This window comes from Xenopus laevis, chromosome 6S (assembly GCF_017654675.1).
Source record: "Xenopus laevis strain J_2021 chromosome 6S, Xenopus_laevis_v10.1, whole genome shotgun sequence".
In the NCBI taxonomy this organism is placed as follows: domain Eukaryota; kingdom Metazoa; phylum Chordata; class Amphibia; order Anura; family Pipidae; genus Xenopus; species Xenopus laevis.
The window spans coordinates 32,868,263-32,887,429 of NC_054382.1; the positions used below are offsets into that span (position 1 = coordinate 32,868,263).

At 37.7% G+C, this 19,167-nt stretch overlaps 1 protein-coding gene across 5 annotated transcripts in view; it reads right to left on the bottom strand.

Moving 5' to 3' along the window:
* The window catches only part of igf2bp3.S (insulin like growth factor 2 mRNA binding protein 3 S homeolog), an 84,638-nt gene extending 65,973 nt beyond the window's left edge, over positions 1-18,665 (bottom strand). For 2 of the 5 annotated variants that reach the window (XM_041567076.1, XM_041567074.1), the window contains exons 1-2: positions 17,153-18,665; positions 15,741-15,801 (exon numbers count right to left, since the gene is read on the bottom strand). In XM_041567076.1, the coding sequence (XP_041423010.1) occupies positions 15,741-15,801; positions 17,153-17,327 (236 nt within the window). In that variant the 5' untranslated portion in view covers positions 17,328-18,665. Of the gene's footprint in view, positions 1-15,740; positions 15,802-16,018; positions 16,287-16,464; positions 16,585-17,152 lie in introns of those variants that run through there. The other 3 variants (XM_041567077.1, XM_041567075.1, NM_001086463.2) reach the window with 3 other exon arrangements.
* Between the last annotated feature and the right edge of the window lie 502 nt (positions 18,666-19,167).

Sequence of the window (19,167 nt, forward strand, 5' to 3'; positions counted from 1 at the left end):
ATATACTATAATAAATACCAACACAATTCTGTGGCACAGAATGACTTCATGAGTTGCTTCCACCGGGTTTGCTGCATTGTCTCATGACCATTGGTCTGTTGGTCATGTTTACCCTCTGCAGGAAATAAATATTTAAGTGCAAACGTTGATTTCAGGATGTGCAGAATACAAAGCTTCTCAATTCTGAAGCTAACAAAAAATTTAACAGAACACCAGGCAGACTATTTAACCAGAAATACTTGGGGTAAACTGAAAAACCCAGCAAATCTTACAAAAAAACAATTTGACCTGATCCTAAAGACCTGTATTTATAAAACAACAACACATTACATTATAGGCGTTTCTCCTTTAGAGTGCTAAAAAACACTAAATGATGCAAAACAGGAGAGAAGAGCCATGCTAATGAGAGATTTATATATAGAACTCAGTTTGTTTAACTAATCTTTCTAGACCCCTAGGGGTGCGCAATGCAGAAAAGTACTTTATTATAAGTGATATTTAGGTTGCACTATACATTTAAAATATATATTTTTTTTTTTTAAGTCAAAGGTTGCTACTCCTGAACTCCTTGGAAAAATAGACCAATATATTGTTGGTTAGGGGCAGCTGATATTTTGTTTAATCTATCTCTACTGTGTATATGTGGCGATAGATATAGACACACACACAGAAAAAGCAAAATTAAACAAAAGCCATTAGCATTGGCATAAAACAAAATCTGACCATCAAAATGGCTTATGCACAGCACATAAGTACATACCAGAAACCAAGCTAATTATGAGCAGATTATGAAAAGGTAGCATGGACATGAGGTGGGTTATGTTTTAATTATATTTGCTGCTTTATATCTGTATATCCAAGCAGCACTTGAAGATTTCTGCAGAACTTACATTTAAAATTATTGCTGGGGGGGGGGGGGTGGAGAGGTAGGGTTCATTTCATATCTGGTCTCAGGTTTCCATTTTTTGATCACTTTGGTCCAAACCCAACACCTCTAAAAATTAGCCAGTATGCAACAGTGTTCCTAGTAACTTAATAGTTCCACTTTTACAAAACTTCATTAAACACTTTTTCCAGTTGGTTGGTTTCAGATAGATCACCAGAAAAAAAAACCGAAAAAAAAAAACTTTTTCCAATTACTTTCTATTTTTTATTTATGATAATTTTTCTAATATTGAAATGTAAAGTTTAATTTTCCACCCTCTAGACCAGCTCTGGGAAGGGGTCGCAGACTCTTTTCAAAATACATGCATTTTAAAAAGTTATTTGTAAATGTAATTACTATGGAGTACTTTATATGGTCCTTGCTATGCTTTCATGGCTGGTTCTAAACTACACTGAAACAATGCAGAAATTCTGACTCCAGTTGCCCCAATGCTGTGTAATTTGTCATTTTCCTTCACAGGTATTACCACAACTATATTGTTTTCACTAACATGTGTAATCAGGAGTGGTACAGAGAATAGAACAGGGGAGACGTTACAGGTTTGGGGTTCCCATTAAACTTGATACACTAGTTGGTTATAATTTCTAATGCTTCTAAGAAATGAAATAATGAACATATCAAATTTTAATAGCTGCAACAAATTTAATAGAGCTGGGGAGCATGCTTAGTACGGGCTAAAGCAAAATGTATCACCCATTTTATCAGTATGTAAATGTTTAATATCAGTGACCTGTCTTACTTGGCTGCTACTAGAAAACAAGAGATGGGGACAATTAAAAGGGGATATAAACCCTACAATACCATTTGGTCTAATAAGTAACATCATTCGAAGTAACTTTCCAGTATATTAATTTACATTTTTAATGGTTTTAAATTATTTGTAAGTGTAATTGCTATTAAAAGCAGTGTCTGTACCTTGCTATTAACAATGAAGCAGAAGCCAGCTAAATAACAGACTAGTGAAGAAGAAAGCAGGGGAAATTAGAGTCTTGGTTGGAGAGGCTTCAATAGTCCAAACCAGCTGTGAGTGCAGAGAATAGCAAAGGACTGGCAAACACTTATTTTAGTGCCTCCTCTTGACTAAAGAGTTTGCTTGTTCTGGAGATACAAGTAGGAGTGCACAAAGTGACAGACCAATACCGAATTCAATTGCCGTTACATGTATAAATGACATTAAAACCAATAATTAATATTGAAAAAGTCAGTAGCAATTTTATTTTCTTTCGTTATGCAAAACAATTTCTCTTTTTCATCCTCTTCAGAATGTGATATATATATATAGATAGAGATATATCTATATATCTATATATATATCTATATATATCTATATATATCTATATATATCTATATATATCTATATATATCTATATATATCTATATATATATATATATATATATATATATAGATATAGCTCTAGCTCTAGCTCTAGCTCTAGCTCTAGCTCTATCCATTAAAAAAAAATAAAAAGTCAATGTAGTATACAATCCGAAAACAATACATTTTCTGATCATAAACTGTCCCTTTAGACATTTTTTAGCAATAACTCTGTTCTGGCCAGTAAACCTATAGCAATTAATATCAGGTAACCTTTGCAGGTCCAAGACAATATATACACACATAGGATTGGTTAAATCTGCTTCAGTTTAGTAACCTCTACCAATGTGTGTGCATTATTACTGCAGAAAGATGGCATGCCATAGATTACGTCTTGCAAGTTGCTTGGTGCTGCATTATATTTGCCAAAATCAGCCCAAAGACCTGCTGTCATCATCACAATAAGACTCCTGCAGTTGTTTAGCCACATGACAAGCTCTTAGAGAGATCATGGCGGCCTTCAAGCACTATGTTTGACGTCTCTTGAGGACAATACAGATGCAATGGCTGATGCTTATTATATAAGAAGGAAGAAACACCAAGGTTTAGTCACATTTAGCACCACCTTATTACAGCAGAGGCGATCAATTACATTTATAGGTCAGTATGTGCTGCCCAATATAATAAGGTAGACTCAAGCAACATCTCTTTTTCACTGCATCAAATAGGGTATAAATAAAATATCTTGCGTTATGGCAACTGAACCATTTAAAATGTTACTTTAGTAAATAAAAGTGTACATTTTAAACACAGAAGATACATTGGGCAGCAAATCTTTAAAGTAAGAACTAATGAATCTAAGTTACCAGAAGGGCCCCTACTTTTAACAGAGATGACACATTGCACTGCCAGGGCAAAGAACAGTTGGGGTACACATAATAAAAATTTAATTCATTCTTATACCATTTTTACACAGCAATAGAAGATAGGAATATCGCAAAGGTTAATGGCCAAAAATGTTTAGCCATTATAAAATTATACACAATTAAATAAAAGAATAAAACTTAGAAAACAGTTATCAACGTTGGGTAAGGAGATAGGTTAATTTAAACACTATTTCACACCATTATAGGAACATTTGTTCAGGTTCATCAATTAATAATTATTGAGGGGTGTGTGGCAGGCAAGAATCCTTTACATGCATGACAGATTGAGGAATGGCCTGTCAGACCTATAATCTGAATGTTGTTTTGCTACATCAGGATGCTGAAGTTGTAGTTTACAGCAGCTGTTATGATGTAGATTTGCCACGCCAGGTATAAAGGTAATACCTTCCCACGCGGTTTGTATCTTTGTAGCAAGAGAAGGTGTTAGATTTGTATCTGGCAGAAACTGAAAAAGATGGATGGTAAATAAGCAAGACAGGAAAACAAGGCTCCACTGTTTAAGGCAGTGTACAAGGCAAATGCCACACCAAGTGATTTGCCATGGATTTAATAGCCTGAAACTGTCTTTGCTACCCATGGACTTAAAGAAAAAGAAACTGCCTGCACCAGGGGTGAAAGTCCATACAGTCCATAGTAGGTGGCACCACTAGTTTCAGTCTTTCTGCCTACAGCAGAAATACTCCGAAGACTAGAGAATGGCTGTGAGATTTGCAAGTGCCCTTTCATGCATGTGCTGTATCCACCATGTCCATAAACAAGCAGGGTAAACACACATTTTTCATGATTGCCTCTGCCCAGTCTTTTTTCTATCCAGTATGCATAAATAAATCATCCAAATTAGTCCTATTCTAGTAACAATGTCATTTCAGGTTTTTATTTCTAGAGTGACTAGTAAGTTAGACTAGCATATGGTTAGAGATTTTGTGAGCACATCAGTTTTTTTAGTATTCAGCATTTACAACTCACTGATTTCAGAGAAAATTCACAAGAATTACATTACATCACTAGACACCTACAGGCTAAATAAGAAGACATTAATGTCTATATTCAGTTAGGAACATAAAGGAATCTTGGGATTGTACAAGACATCTTCTTAGCAAGCCTTAAAATGAGCAATCATTTTTTAAGTTTAGGTTAAACGGTTTGCTTGATTATTTTATTATTAAACATAAATATTTAAATGTAATCATCTGTTTGACAATTAGAAGTAAATATAACGGGAGTTCGATTGTACAACTTAAAGGCATATAATGTCATTACAGAGAATGGAACGGACTTCAAATGCTTTTTGGAGGATAACCCCCACAGGGATCACGCATTTATCCTAATGTTTAAATTAAAAAGTGTTTTATAATTGTAATGCATATGATGGCTATTGGATAGAATACATGCGTATAAAAAAATTAATGGATATATACTGTACCGCAATACTACGCAATATCTAAAAATCTCAGAAATAAAAATATATTTTTTAAAAAATAAGCAATTATTTTAATCAAGCTTTTCACCTTCAATTTGCATTTTAGTAAATAAACCCTTGTTTAAATAGGACAGGATAGTCACACCAATTATTAGAGGACATCTGCCAAACTTGTTTCATCCAGGACTGCTTCACACTATCAGTTTAGGAAAATGCTTAGAAATTCACAATACAGAGCAATCCTTTAATACAGCAACTTTTAGTTCTATACCCTACCACCAAGAAGTGTATTTTGTCCCTTTTGCTTAGCAACACAAACTACAAATAACCAGTTTTGATATAAAAGTCTGTGTGAGGAAATACACTGTGAAAATGGTTAAAGGTATATACTACATTCCAAGAGTAAAACTATCTTGTCAATAAAAATTATCAATTGAGTATGCATCTTTATGCCAGATTCCATACCTTGAATACCCCCCCAAAAATCTCACTTTCCCCAATGCACATAGTTAGAAACAGTCAGCAAACCAATTTGAGTTATAAGTACAAAGTTCTATTGCCAGTGGGCTGTTTGTACGTACAAGTGGGCTTCTTTCTTAAAAAAATTATTGGAACAGAAGTTTAGAACAGAAGCTTCAATGAGAATAGAGCAACCTGAATTTCTTGGTAAACATTTCCTTAGAAAAAAAAACAAAAAAAAACAAGAGAAATTTCCTACACATAACTATGACACCAATATGTCCTAAGACACCATCACAAGGCATTTGTACCTGCCATCACACAGACTTCTCTGTAATTAAACAGAACCTTGTATTTGATCCTAAGCTGCATGAATCCATATTGGCATTTTTTAATGTTTAATGATATTTAAAAATCCCTTATCTGGAAAACCACAGGTCCCATACATTCCTAATAATTGATCCTCTACATGTAGGAAAAGCAACATTCAAGTCTTGTCAAGTATTGTGATGGCAGCAGAATGACTGTGTGACACCAATGCATTATAATATGGTTATCCAGATTTTGCAGCAAAACAGCATGCATCCCCCAGAAGTGCTCTTTCCATTCTGCAAGCTCATAAGCACTTTGCCACAAAGCTTCAGAATCAGACTGCTCTAGAATTTTCTACAACTTCAGAAATACCTTAGGTCCGATCACTTGAGGTTTTACTGCTTAGAGAACCAAAAAGGGATTTGATAATACATTTTGCTAATCAGCAAAGCACTGCTGCCTTATTGCAGCATGTTATATACACACACACAAGCCAATTCCCATTGGGCTAGGGCGAGCGTGCTAATAGCATTAGCATGCTCAGTGCACTTAGACTATTAAGTGACAAGAGATACCCGCCAACAATAAGTAGACTAACAGAGCAGGGCATGCACTGAGAAGTCACAATTATCTTACCGAAACTATTAAACCCTTAAACTATTTTGTAAAAGTTAAGAATTGGTTGCAATGATGTACAGCAAACATTGCACCACCCCCATGAGCCATTCCCCTAAAGGAATGGAGATACAACCTACATCTGCCACCATTAAGACAGAGAATGGTCCTATAGTTAAATTATTAACAGATTTTGTAATGACTGCAGTGCACATTTTAATAATTTCTCCTCCCAAAGATCTAGAATAGTATATTATTCAGTTAATCTTGAATAGTATGTTATTCATTTTAAGGCTGCTTATCTATTGTGGTGAGCACACCTCTAATTTGCATCTTATATCATTGAATATCCTGCATTTTCATGTAATGGTCTATTTAATGTAAAGGTTAAAAAGTAGGTTGTGTTTGCTTGGATTGCACTAACCTTACTATTGTTCTAATTTTCTTTCAAAAGCAACACCCACAAGGTAGTTTTTAAAACCATCTTATTAGTTAAAGACAATGCAGTCCCCACATATGCAATAAAAAGGCACAGTTTTCCCAGCTGCATAGCTGAATGGACCAGCAAGTCTAGACGATTCAAAGAGCAACGACTAGCAGGCAGCAAAATGATGTGAATCTCCCCCATATACCATTGCCCTAATAGTATATACTAATGTGAGACAGCAACTTCTAACACTGATTGATTCTGCATCTAAAAATTATAATCAAAAAGCATGTCAGGACTGCTGCTTTAGACACAATCAAGAGTACCATAAATGTTTATATATAAAAAAAAAAAAAAAAAAAAAAACCACACACAAGATGCATCAATTAATTCCCCCCCAAATACACTATTTTAGAGAACAGTACATATTTAAGGCACAAACTTGTATTGCAAAAGGTATCACAATGAAGTTCCTCCTCCACACACAAGATACTGTATGGGGGGGGGGAAAGAAAAATAAAAAAAAGGACTTTGCAAAATTTTTAGCTGCCATTTTAACATATTTGCTTACTTTGTGAACAATGAATTATATTCATATTTTCAGATACACACTGTGCGTTGCACATTACAGACAGTAATCCAAGAAGACATGAGACCAACTCCTGGGTTTTGGTCCTGGGTTCAAACAAACAAAATGTAACCATACAGTAAATGCCACACGAGTCTCCTCCCTCTGCATTTTTCAGCTGGTAGTGAAGCCCTGAACCCACTAGTTCCGATTCATCTGAATGGGGAACAAGAGGATTGCTGGAAAATGCACTTTTTCGTTAGCTTCCAATTCAAGAAATGGGAGGCAGAAGCAGCAAGGTCAGTCATATCTCAGCCAGCTAAAACACGTGGTTGTGAACCATAGCACTAACATTTCTTTGCTTATCTGTGTCTTGTATGTACTAGTGAATATGGTAGACAATTATGAGCTTTTTGTAAATGGAAAGTGAAATTATGGGTGTGGACCTGCTCTTGTCCATATGTACACAACAAAGTGGAAGAATGGATTTTTTTTTTTTTTTTTTTAAATACATAAATTTTTATGGCATATGTCAAATACTAAGCAACATAGCCACTGAAAACAGCGATTGTGCCAGAGGCCACATGAACCACAACAGCAGTTCTGGGATAGATGATCATACTAAACATATGCCAATGGGGGTTATAAGCCAACTAGTTTTACACTTAAAGGGGTTGTTCAGCTTTCAAAGACTTTTTTCAGTTCAATTGTTTTCAGATTGTTCCCCAGAAATAGAGACTTTTTTCAATTACTCTACATTAATTTTTTTTTTACCCGTTTTCCAAAATCTAAGTTTAAAGTTGAATGTTCCTGTCTCTGGTGTTTTGAGTCTGGCAGCTCAGAAATGCAAGTGCACTCAGAACCGTTACAATTTTTGCAACATTTAGTGGATACATTTCTCAGCAGCATCTCAGGAGTATTTGCAACTATTGTATCAATTCTAACAGCTGTCTGTAATGAAACTCAGGGATTCTGCTCAGCAGGGACAAAGATAAGAAATGTATCAATTAAATGTATCCATTAAGAGCTGCTTTAGGGTAAGGTCACACTGGGTGATTTGGGGAGATTTAATAGCCTGGCGACTAATCGCCTCGTCTTTGCGGCGACCAATCTCCCTAAATATCCACTTATAACTAAAAGAGAGGAGAGCACTAAAATGCAGATTAACTGCTTGTGGTTATTTATTATTCATGCTGCTTTACACGACATGTTTCGGGCATTTTTGCAGCGACCAATCTCCCCAAATGCCTTACCTCTGTCTTGCGCCGGCTTAAATGAAAAGTTGCCTGTGGCATGGCACACGCGTTGCTTCATATTCCGAAGTTGCCTGAAGTTTCCTTGCGACGCAACTTCTGAATACAAAGCGACGCGTGTGCAATGCCGCAGGCGACTTTTTATTTCAGTCGGCGCAAGACAGAAATAAGGCATTTGGGGAGATTGGTCGCTGCAAAAATGAGGCGATTAGTCGCCAGGCGACTAAATATCCCCAAATCGCCCAGTGTGACCTTACCTTTAGAAGGTGAAAAATTACACTTTACACTAAAATATTAGAAAAACAGTCACACATAGAAAAGAGCAACTAATTGGAAAGGGTTGTTATTTCTGGTGAACTATCTGAAAACAACTAGGTGTTAAGCCCTTCATCTGTTCGTCAGTCAGTCAAGAGTTTATTTCAGCAAGAAACTAACTCAAAGCCCACAGTGACAAAAGGTCATAAAAGTTATATCAGCATATGAGGCCAACTTAACTGTGCTCACTGATCCCTTCTTTACCCACATATTCAACCATTGCTCTGTGGTCCGAGAAGTATTTATCTTTTTGCAAAGTCCTTGTCAATTCTGACTTTCTGGTAATCTGGGTGTATCGGCAGATGACCAGTAATGGCACAGAACAGATAATGGTCATAGGTTTCTTTACAGTGGTTTATGGTCTCTTTCCAGAGAAGCTGTGTCAAGAATATGCAGCTACAAATAAGGCACAATTTAATTAAATAGGAAATTTAATCGGAGGGTGGGGGGGGATATAATAAGGGTAATTTTTTTAACTACCAAAGAGTAATTCTTTAAAAGTTATCAAAAAATATTAATTTTAAAGGGGTTGTTCACCTTCCAAACACTTTTTTCAGTTGAGTTTTTGACAGATTGTTCACCATAAAAAAAAAGGCTTTCAATTGCTTTCCATTTTTTACGGTTTTCCCAAAAATTTTAAAAAGAAGTTTAAAGTTGAATGTTCTTGTCTCTAGTATCTCAGTCTGGCAGCTCAGTGATCCAGGAGCATCTGAACTGTTACAATTTGCTACATTTAGTTGATACATTTCTCAGCAGCCTTTGTGAAATATTAGCAAATATTGTATCAATTCTAATAGCTACCTTTAATGAAACTCAGGGATTGTGCTCAGCAGGGACAAAAATAACAAATGTATCAACTAAATGTATCAATTTAAACAGTTAAAGAGTCTGCGACCTCCCCCAAAAGCTGCTTTAGAAGGTGGAAAATTCAACTTCACACTTCAATAATAGAAAAATAGTCACAAATAGAAAGTAATTGGAAAAACTGCTTATTTCTGGTGAACCATCTTAATCCAACTGAACTGAAACAAGTGTTCAAAGGTGAACAACCCCTTTAACCTGAAGGGAAAAGTTAACATATTTAAAAAACAAAGTAAACTTTAATAAAACTGCCCAAATGTCAATATTTTTAAGCTTTTCTCTCTTTATGATTTCTATTACACAACACTGTACAGGAGAATACAATAAGCAGACCACGGTCATATGCACTTGAGAAAAATACACATTCCCTCCACCCAATTTGGTAACAATATCGCTCACACCATACAGGGGACAGGTAATGATGTGTATGTAAACTGGTGCATTGCATCCTATTGCTACAACAATCTAATAATTCAAATAACATGCACTATTGCCTTGCACTGGCAAAACTGGTGTGTTTGCTTCAGAAACACTATAGTTTATTTAAACAAGCTGTTGTGTAGCAATGGCAGAAATTGAAAAAAAAAAAAGCTATACGACACAGGTTAAATAGTGGATAACCGATAACAACATTATGTTCTACAGAGCTTATCTGCTGTGTAACCGGAGCCCTTTCTCCTTTGAATGGCTGCCCCCATTGCTACACAGCAGCTTATTTATATAAACAATAGTAGTGTTTCTGAAGCAAACAGCAGTTTTACCAGTGCAGGGCAACACAATTATATTTTTATTACTTTAAACCAATTTTATTTTTTGATGTTACTGATCATTTAACGCAGGCTTGAATATGACTGACAAAGCAGATTTGCTAATCACCAGAACAAGCTACAGATAGAAACACACAGGCTAACTAACCCAAGCCATTCTCAGAATGAGTATTTATAAAGGAGTGGGCGCAGGCATGTTGCTTACTGCAGCGGAAGTATTGTCCACAGACTGAACTAACACAGTCTTAAAGACTGCCCTTTTTTCCCCAGGAGCCACTGGGAAGATAATCGGAAACCTTTGGATCAAAATCTGCCCAGATTTATTTAAAAAAAAAAAACAAACAAAAAACAACAACAACAAAAAAAACCCCCAGCAGCCTGGACATGGCAGTGAATGCAACAGCTTTCTGCTTCCACTCATGGGCCAACCTGTGCTGTTGAGTTATATGAACATAAGATTGAAACCTGACATTTGGTTACACAATCTAAATATGTAGCTCCTAAGGAAATGTGGCTGTGTGTAGTTATCTTAAAACTCTGAGTGTATTCATACTTTATAAAGGGAAAGTATAGTATAATTAGAACAATACATATAAATCACCTTATAAAGAATACTTTTTTTTCCTAGCCCATGCCAAAAAATATAACCCGAGTTTGTGGATGTGCCCTTTAATGTATTGAGTGCAAACACACGAACAGTCATAAGTACAGGTAAAACTGGTGAATAAAGACCTGTTGCAAGAGTAGAGGCTTAAGTACTGTTAGCTATAGTGTGCCATAGGCCAAATGATTCAAAGTAAACATAAAAAGTACACATATCTGTACTAATAGCCTAGCATAACAGGTAGCGTGATTAAATTATTGCTATTGCTCTTTTATGAAACAAGCTGAAGATTAAAAAAAGCCATGTTTACAAGTGGGACCTAACAATCATACATAGAAAGGAAGCCCTAAAAATACACCCAAAAACTGCACCTAAATTGCTTAAAGGAAAACTCCTTTATACTATAGCCATAACATAAAGACACACAGGAAGTCAGTTGCCAGGTTCAACTTTGCAGACCATCAGCTCAAAATAAATAAATAAATAAATTGCAGATGTATGAAAACAGATATAGTGAATAAAGTACCCCCTCTTGTAAAATATAAGGATATTATTAGTTACCGAGGAGTTTCATGACCATATAAAAACACGAGGCCGAAGGCCGAGTGTTTTTATACAGGTCATGGAACTCCGAGGTAACTTCTAATATCCTCATATTTTACAACTGGGGGTACTTTATTTATTATAATACACAAATTTTAGTGAGTCATGTGACAGAAATGACATCACTACTCACCGTTTATAAGGATATAATTTACAGGATATTCATGGCTTTTGTGTATTATATATCCATATACCATTCAGAAAAACTAAAATATCCTGGGAAGCAACACATCTTTAGTTAATATAGCTAAAGCAAGCAATGCAGCATAAGAGAACTGTATTTAAGATGCATTAATTATTTTGCCTGAGGTATATCTATCTTACTATGCATCCTCTGATCTAAGTGATCTCACTACTTGAAATTCCACAATTGTTTTACCAGTATGTACTTGCTATTATTTCCCATTTGTCTCAAAGAAGTTGTGACTAGCTGGACAGACAGTACAAGAGTTTAGGGGGTTAAAATAAATCAAATACACATGATTTTCCCCAATTGTATCAGCCAGTTTGATTCTCTTGCTGGGACTAAGTGGCACTTGCAGGTACTCTGACACAATCTTGAATAAAATCTACCCTTACTTAGATCCTGGTACATGATGCTAGATTTATCTAAGTTTGACACAGAATATAAATGGAGGTTCGCCTGCTATTTTACCAACTGCCCTTTGAAGCTTTTAAAGGGGGATTTTCTGCAATATCTGCATTAGTGTACTGCTTTTATGCACAAGTAAAAATTCTGGATTTAAATCAAGATTTACAACTTGGTAACACTTACCAAGTATGTGGTAAGTAAATGACATTGCTACAAGTATGGAAAACTCCAAATAGGCCAGCGATGAGCAAGAATGAATGGAGTGGGTGATGGGTGGCATTTGTATTGAACTATAAAAACTGTAGATAGAGCACAGCAGAGTAGCAAACTCTTCTAACCAAGAAATGAACACTGAGTAAGACTAAAGGACATCACTTTTGATAACAGAATCTTAAATAATGGCCATCAGAGAAAGCATCACTCCACTAACCTAAATCTGCTTCCTATCCCCTACCGATCACACAGCCTTGAAAATAAAACTATCCATCACAAAAGTGACATCAATTCAATTTGCATAATCAGATTGTAGCATGTACACGGTCCTATAGAATGGTCGCTGCTTCATAATACGAAGATATAGATAGATATGTTTGTTTGTTTTTTTAACTTGGATTAAGAGCACCATTTTGGAATTTAATAAAACACAAAAAAAAAAAAAAAGCTATAGCACATGTATTTTAAGACTACAGATAAACACACAGCATTGTATGGATTGTACATGGATAGTGATGGGAAAATCAGACAAATTTCGCCGTAAATTCACACAACAGTGAAAATTCGCCAAAATGCATCGTTTATGGGCAGCAATTTTTTTTGTTGCGAGATGCGACACGTCAAAAAATTTTTGATGTACAAATTTTTTTGATTTGCAAAAATCACCCATTTAATGAAAAAAAAAAATTAGAAAAGCAGTGGGTAAAGACATTTTTGCGCATCAAAAAATTTTGTACATCAAAAATTGTTTGATTTGTCACATCTCGAAACAAAAAAAAAATTTGACGCCCATAGACTAATAATGCATTTTGTCGAATTTTCACTACATATAAATATGTATAATCCATACAATGCTGTATTTCTGTAGTCTTAAAATACACGTGCTATGGTGACATGTTTTTTTGAACAATTTTGCTCATCACTATTTATACGAATCAAGTATAGATTTTAGTTTATATTTTACATTACACTTCAACCAGTTAACGGTGAGTGGTGTACTTCCACTCCTTAGGCCAAAGCCATTTTGTACACACCCTCCCACACTTTAGAATATGCTTTAACAAATAAAATAATGTACATGTGCACTTAAGTGTCATATTTTGAGAGAAAGCAACTTCTCTGAGCAGCCTTTATCATTTGTGAGTTCGAATGTTTACGGGAGAACATATCTAATTTATGTATGAAAAAAAAAAAGGGGGAGGAAGAGGTGAAGAAAAACTGCATTTCCTATAGAATTAATTCTCTAGAGACCTCTGATGTGTAGATGGTAACAAGCACTGTACAACTTCATTCCCAGCCCCCAAGAAAACCTTGACCGGCCCCTCCCCCCTTCCCCCTAGCAGCATGTTTTAATGCTTCGATAAGCCGCCCCCAGCACCATACTCCCCAAACTGCCTTTCACAGCAGGTATAAAGGTCATTTGAGCTATGTGGGAGTGTCAGTGTCAGATCTCCAAAGTCCCAACATGGGTTGGAATGCAAGTGACTGTGGGGCCTTATTAGAATTTTACTTGCAAAACAAATCAAGTACACTTTACAATTATTGGCCTTTCAAATTCAGGGCTACTTTATAGCCACCCTAGCTGACACCACCTCTTGACCTCTCTTTACTGAAGAGGATATGTACGGCCATTTCCCAAACCCCCCTCCCCCATAATGCACAGCTCTATAGCCCCTCCTGAGAGAAGCAAACTAATGAGCAGCATTGGGGGGAGGGGTATGCATTCACAAATACTCATGGTATGGGAAAGTTATAAAAGCATTTGGTATGTGAAAAGGTGGAGTTAGCAGGGTGGGGGCTGAAAGAAATTCCATTCATTAGTTTTCCGCAACCATCCTATCATTATGAAGCAAAATAAACGTACATGCACCACCATCTTTAAAAGGTTGCAAGAAAAAAAAAATAATAGAAGAGCATAGTAGAAACATTACAATGTGTGTCATATTAAACAAACAAAAAATAAAAATCTATATATGAACTTTAGATTCAGGAAGTCAAGTGGGTGGGCTTTGATTAGGTACATTTACCCTGCAGACAACAAAGTCTTTACCTACCACCCACCCAGCATAAAAGCAGTTAACAACCCTCCCCCCAAGAAAGAAAAAAAAAACCTATCCAAAAGAATATGTCAATTGAAACAACCGCCAGGGAGAGACCAAAGCAAATAACCATGTCACATGTAAAGCACCAACCTAAAAACAAGGCATTTTTTGTTTATTAAAAAGGTAAAAAGAAAAAAAAAAGCTTCCTTTAAATAGTGCTTCCTTTGCACAATAATTTGCATTTTTATATATTCTGTTGACTGTATGCATTTTCACTTTTTTTTTTAGTTACTTATTATTAAATTGCACATTATCTCAAACATTGACAGCTGCAAAATTTAAACTAATGTCACTAGAAATAACTATGAATGTAGAACAAACCAAATGATTAATTACCAATTGTAGTTTTAGCCTAAAAGCAAAATGAAACCTACTGTACATGAAAATCGTATCCAGTGGGAGCTAAAGAAACATACACACTATGAATAGAGACTTGCATGCAAAGGAAAATGAAAGTCCTTTACCATTTGGAGGGGGGTGGAAACTACTACTAACAAAAAAAAAAAAACCATGCCCTGAGTTAAATATCATGTTTGAACAATAAATATACCTCTAACCAAATTGTTAGAAACCATAATATAGCAAAAAGAAAATCTACACAATATCAGTAACTGCAGTTTAAAATGGCAGATGCTGCCAATCATTAATACATAAAATATTTATAATATCCAGTTTAAGGATATTTTTCTTTACACTTCTCCTTCCCAAACTGTAATTATATAAAATGTTCTATGAACGTATGGGAGATGGATTCAGCAGAGTGTTTAAGAAGCCAGATTGAAAAGTTCCCCAAGATAGGCCTCAAAATGCACAGTGATGCGTGCGAGTCCCAGTGCAAAGTGCAGGGAGGCCTTTAAAGAAACATGTGCTTTGCTGGTGGTTGGGGCAGAATTTTAATTTAAAAAAAAAAAAAAAACACACACACACACACAACACAAATTCATAGATATAGCTTTTAAAGCAGCTTCAACAGTTCTGTTTAAGAAGATTTTTTGTTTTTTTGAAAAGTGTTTATATAAACACACACACATAGTCAAAGGCGAGGCATGAGCTTTCAAAAACACAAAATTAAACAGATGACGTTTCTGCCCTTTAACCTCCAATAGGCCTATATTCAAAGGAACAAAATAATACCGCACACTACAGTCACAACAGAGGATCACATTCCATAAAATATGACAAAACCAAACTTGAAAGAAAGATTTAGTTTACCAAAAAAACAAACCAAAAACAACCTAATGCAATATGTTCAACCAAATAAGATTGGGGGGTAAGAGACACAAGTAAAAAATAAGCAAATACAGGATAATATAAATAATTTAAAAAAACAAAAACAAAACAGTATAATAAACCCAGCCATACATAAAACGTTTAATAGCAAAAAATAAAAAATAAAAAAAAGTTTACAAAGAAATATTTACCTTTGCCTTTTGGGTACTGAGTGTTCAACTTCTATCACTTTGCCATGCAACTCCACTTTCCCTAAAGAATTAAAAAAAGAAAAAGAAATGTAAAAAGACGAAAGAAAAAAAAAAGTGAGTTGTAGAAAGTGCCAAAGCAATAGATACTACTTCACCCCAACAGCTCTTAGAAACACAGATACACATGCCAAGGTGGAGAGAGAAGCAACATGTTTCTTATTCAAGGGAGACTATAATGTAGCAGCAGCAAGAGAATAATACATCAAAATATAACATACATAGTGACAGAAGAGCAATGGACTGGAGAATATGAGGTGGAAGGACAATGTTTAATATATTGCAGAAAGGGGAGAAACAAAGTAGCAGCTTGTGAGAGATCAGCAAGGAGAGGATAAATAATTCACACATCAGGAATGGGGCGGGTGTGATCAATGGGAAGCAGGGGATTGGGGGGGCAGGGAAGTCCAAGCTGTTCAACTACAATTCCCAGAAGCCCCCCACCAAGGTGAACCCCCCATGCATTTTTTGCTAAATCCTCGAAAGCACACTAGTAAAAACAAGAGCCTCGTGATCCAGTCATGTGCGTGTTTACGCGTGTGGCTTCTCAATCTTTTTTTTTTTATGAATGGCCCCACACTTTGCAGGGGATCGTGGTCACATCAACTCTGCTAAAGGGCTACGAGTCCCCCCCCCCCCTCACGCGAGCAATGGGCAGCCTACTTACAGCAAGGGCTGAGGCGAGGATGTCTCCTTGACAGGGGGGTACCACTACATCGGTAAAAAGGGGGAGGAGGGATAAAATGCCCGTCCCTGTTGGGGAAAGGTGGAATGATCCTATTCTCAGGTGGGGGTGGTTAAAGGGAAGCGCAGAAGAGAGTGGGCCCTTTAAATGGACATAGTGGGAGCCGCGAGTATTAGTTGGAGGTGTGCGAGGATTGCTTCACACGCTATTTCATGACTGGTACCCAAGTTGTGGCACTAGCAACTACTACATCAACTAACCGTGCCTTTAACTGGGTTACCAAGCCTGTGTGACACAACTACAACTCGCAACACCCCGAAGGTCGCCGAGGGCTGGAGGGATTTCTAGTTTAGTAGCGGGTCGGTGCGGTTGTTAAGGACGGGGTGGGTGTGTTTGTATCTCGGGGGAAACCACGGCCCGAGCGACAGTGTGCGGACAAGCCCTGGCCCGGAGTTTGTGCAGCCACAACACTGACTGTGCTTGTCCCTTCCCCATCTATCCGGAAAGCTGCCTGCCCTCATCATGTGCGTATCACTGGCTTACACATAAGCGCCGCGGCCGATACCCCCGCAGTCTCCGCTCCTTCCCGTGGCCCACCCATTCAACCGTACAGGTCATCGGCAAAGGCAGGAGAATTCATTCCTTGGAAGAGGGGGAGGCGGATTATTACCTGAGAGGGTGTCGATGGCCTTCATAGCCCACGTCTCATCCGGACAGTCCACAAACGCGTATCCACTTTTGACCAGAAACTGCCCGGTGAAAGGGATCTTCGACTCCTTGAAGAGACTTTCCAAATCCGGGGGGCTGACGTTTTCGCTTAGGTTTCCAATATACAGCTTGTTCATCGTAAAAAATAAAAAAAAAACCCAATAAAAGGCTAAAAGAAAACGAGCCCGAGCAGTGAGTAAAGGGGGCGGCGAGCGAGCTCGGAGGAACCAGTAAATCAGGTCTGTAGTCGCTGCTCGACTCAAAAAGCGAGAGGGAAAAAGAAGAGCAATTTGGCGTGTTGTCCGGATGTGCAGGAGGAGAAGGGGCAAAACAGATTCCCCTTTTTTCCCTCTTACTAGAATGGCGGGCTTAGAAAGAAAAAAAAAGGAGGAGGAAAAAAAAAACTACTTTTTGTCTTCCCCCAAATCCTTTTGGCTGGCGGACTGTGAAAATGTCACTCTACGTTAATGTAGGCGCCGCCTCTAAATAAAATCGAGAGGGGGGGGTCACTTTAATATTCCGGCTTTTTGAATGAGCCACGTGTTCAAACTACAAATCAACTTCTCACGTGAGGAATCCCAGCTCCTCAATTAGATAGTAGATTTGGGGAAAGAAGAAGAAGGACGAGGGGAGTAAAAAAGAAGTCCGGGAGGGGTGGAAAGGAGATTGAGTAAAGGGAAGAGGGAGGGGAATGAGAAAGAGAGATCCAGATGAATGGGGGAGGGGAGAGAGGACTGGACAAGTTTGGATGGGGGTTGGTTGGTGAATGTATGGAACATGTATGTTATGTGTGTGGGTGGGGGGAGATGCCCTTTGAGCAGAGAGGAAGTGCTTTACTCCAGCTAGCAATGCACCTCGCACACCCCCCGGGCAGCTTCTTGGAGTAGCCCAAAGCCTCAGGACGCGGCAGAAGGGAAGTTTGATGTCATTCTTCTTTTTTTAAGGGGTTGATTTTTATAGGACACCGACTGAGGGAAAGGGGAGGAAGCCCATCTCCAGCGATCTCTCCTCCCACGCCCTCTTCTCCCTCCTGCACCACCAGGGTTGTGCGTGAAAAACACGGGGGGTGGTGCAGTTCCTCTTGCCCATATGGCTGAAGCACTTGGAATAGGTAGATCGTTTCAAGAGTGAATTAGAGGGGGGGGTGGAGAGCCGCTTGGAGAAGGGGGTGTGGCGCGATCCGTACCGCGCGATACAATTGTGTGCAATGCGCTTGTGTTTGGGGCTTTTATGAAATCCTGCGCGCAATTGGTCGCTCTTGGGCGAATGACAAGGAGGGGGGTATAAGCCAGTAGGGCAGCATTCCTCCATCAGGGCCCCGCAAGACTCTTCATCTCATGGGCTTTTTGTTCGTTGCTTCCCTGAGCTCTGGGTACCGATGTGTCCCCAAGCAGCAAATACACGCGAATACTTTTTAGCGCTCGCGCAGGGGAGCGTCTGGGAATGCGTTGCGCGTTTGTTCTTTATGTCATGTACAGACAGAGCCATTCATAATTGTAGTGAGGAGTACAATGGGGGAGGGGTGGGGTGGGAAGAGGCAGCCAATAGTAAAAACAAAATGTACAGGGGTGCTGCTGCTGCTGGGCTACTACGAGCCATTCCCACATTAAAAAGATGTATTTCCATCATAAGCCATTGAGGAGGTGCCTTCCTGTGTGCTTTCATTTCACTTGTTGCAGATTTAGTTTCACTATGAAATCTGTAAGTATTTTATTTCATTTTTATTCCCCCCCACCCGTTTTTAAAAACAACAACAACAACAACAAATATATATATATATATATATATATATATATATATATATATATATATATATATATATATAATCTCCTGGTGACTGCTTTAGTTTTACACCTCAGTTACTTTTCTTTTCCCCTCTGGTTACAAAGTGTTGCTGTTGCCAGTGAGAGTTGCATTTAAAGCACGTATTTGTGTGTATAACTCACTGTATATTGCAGCTTGTTGGGGGGGGGGTGT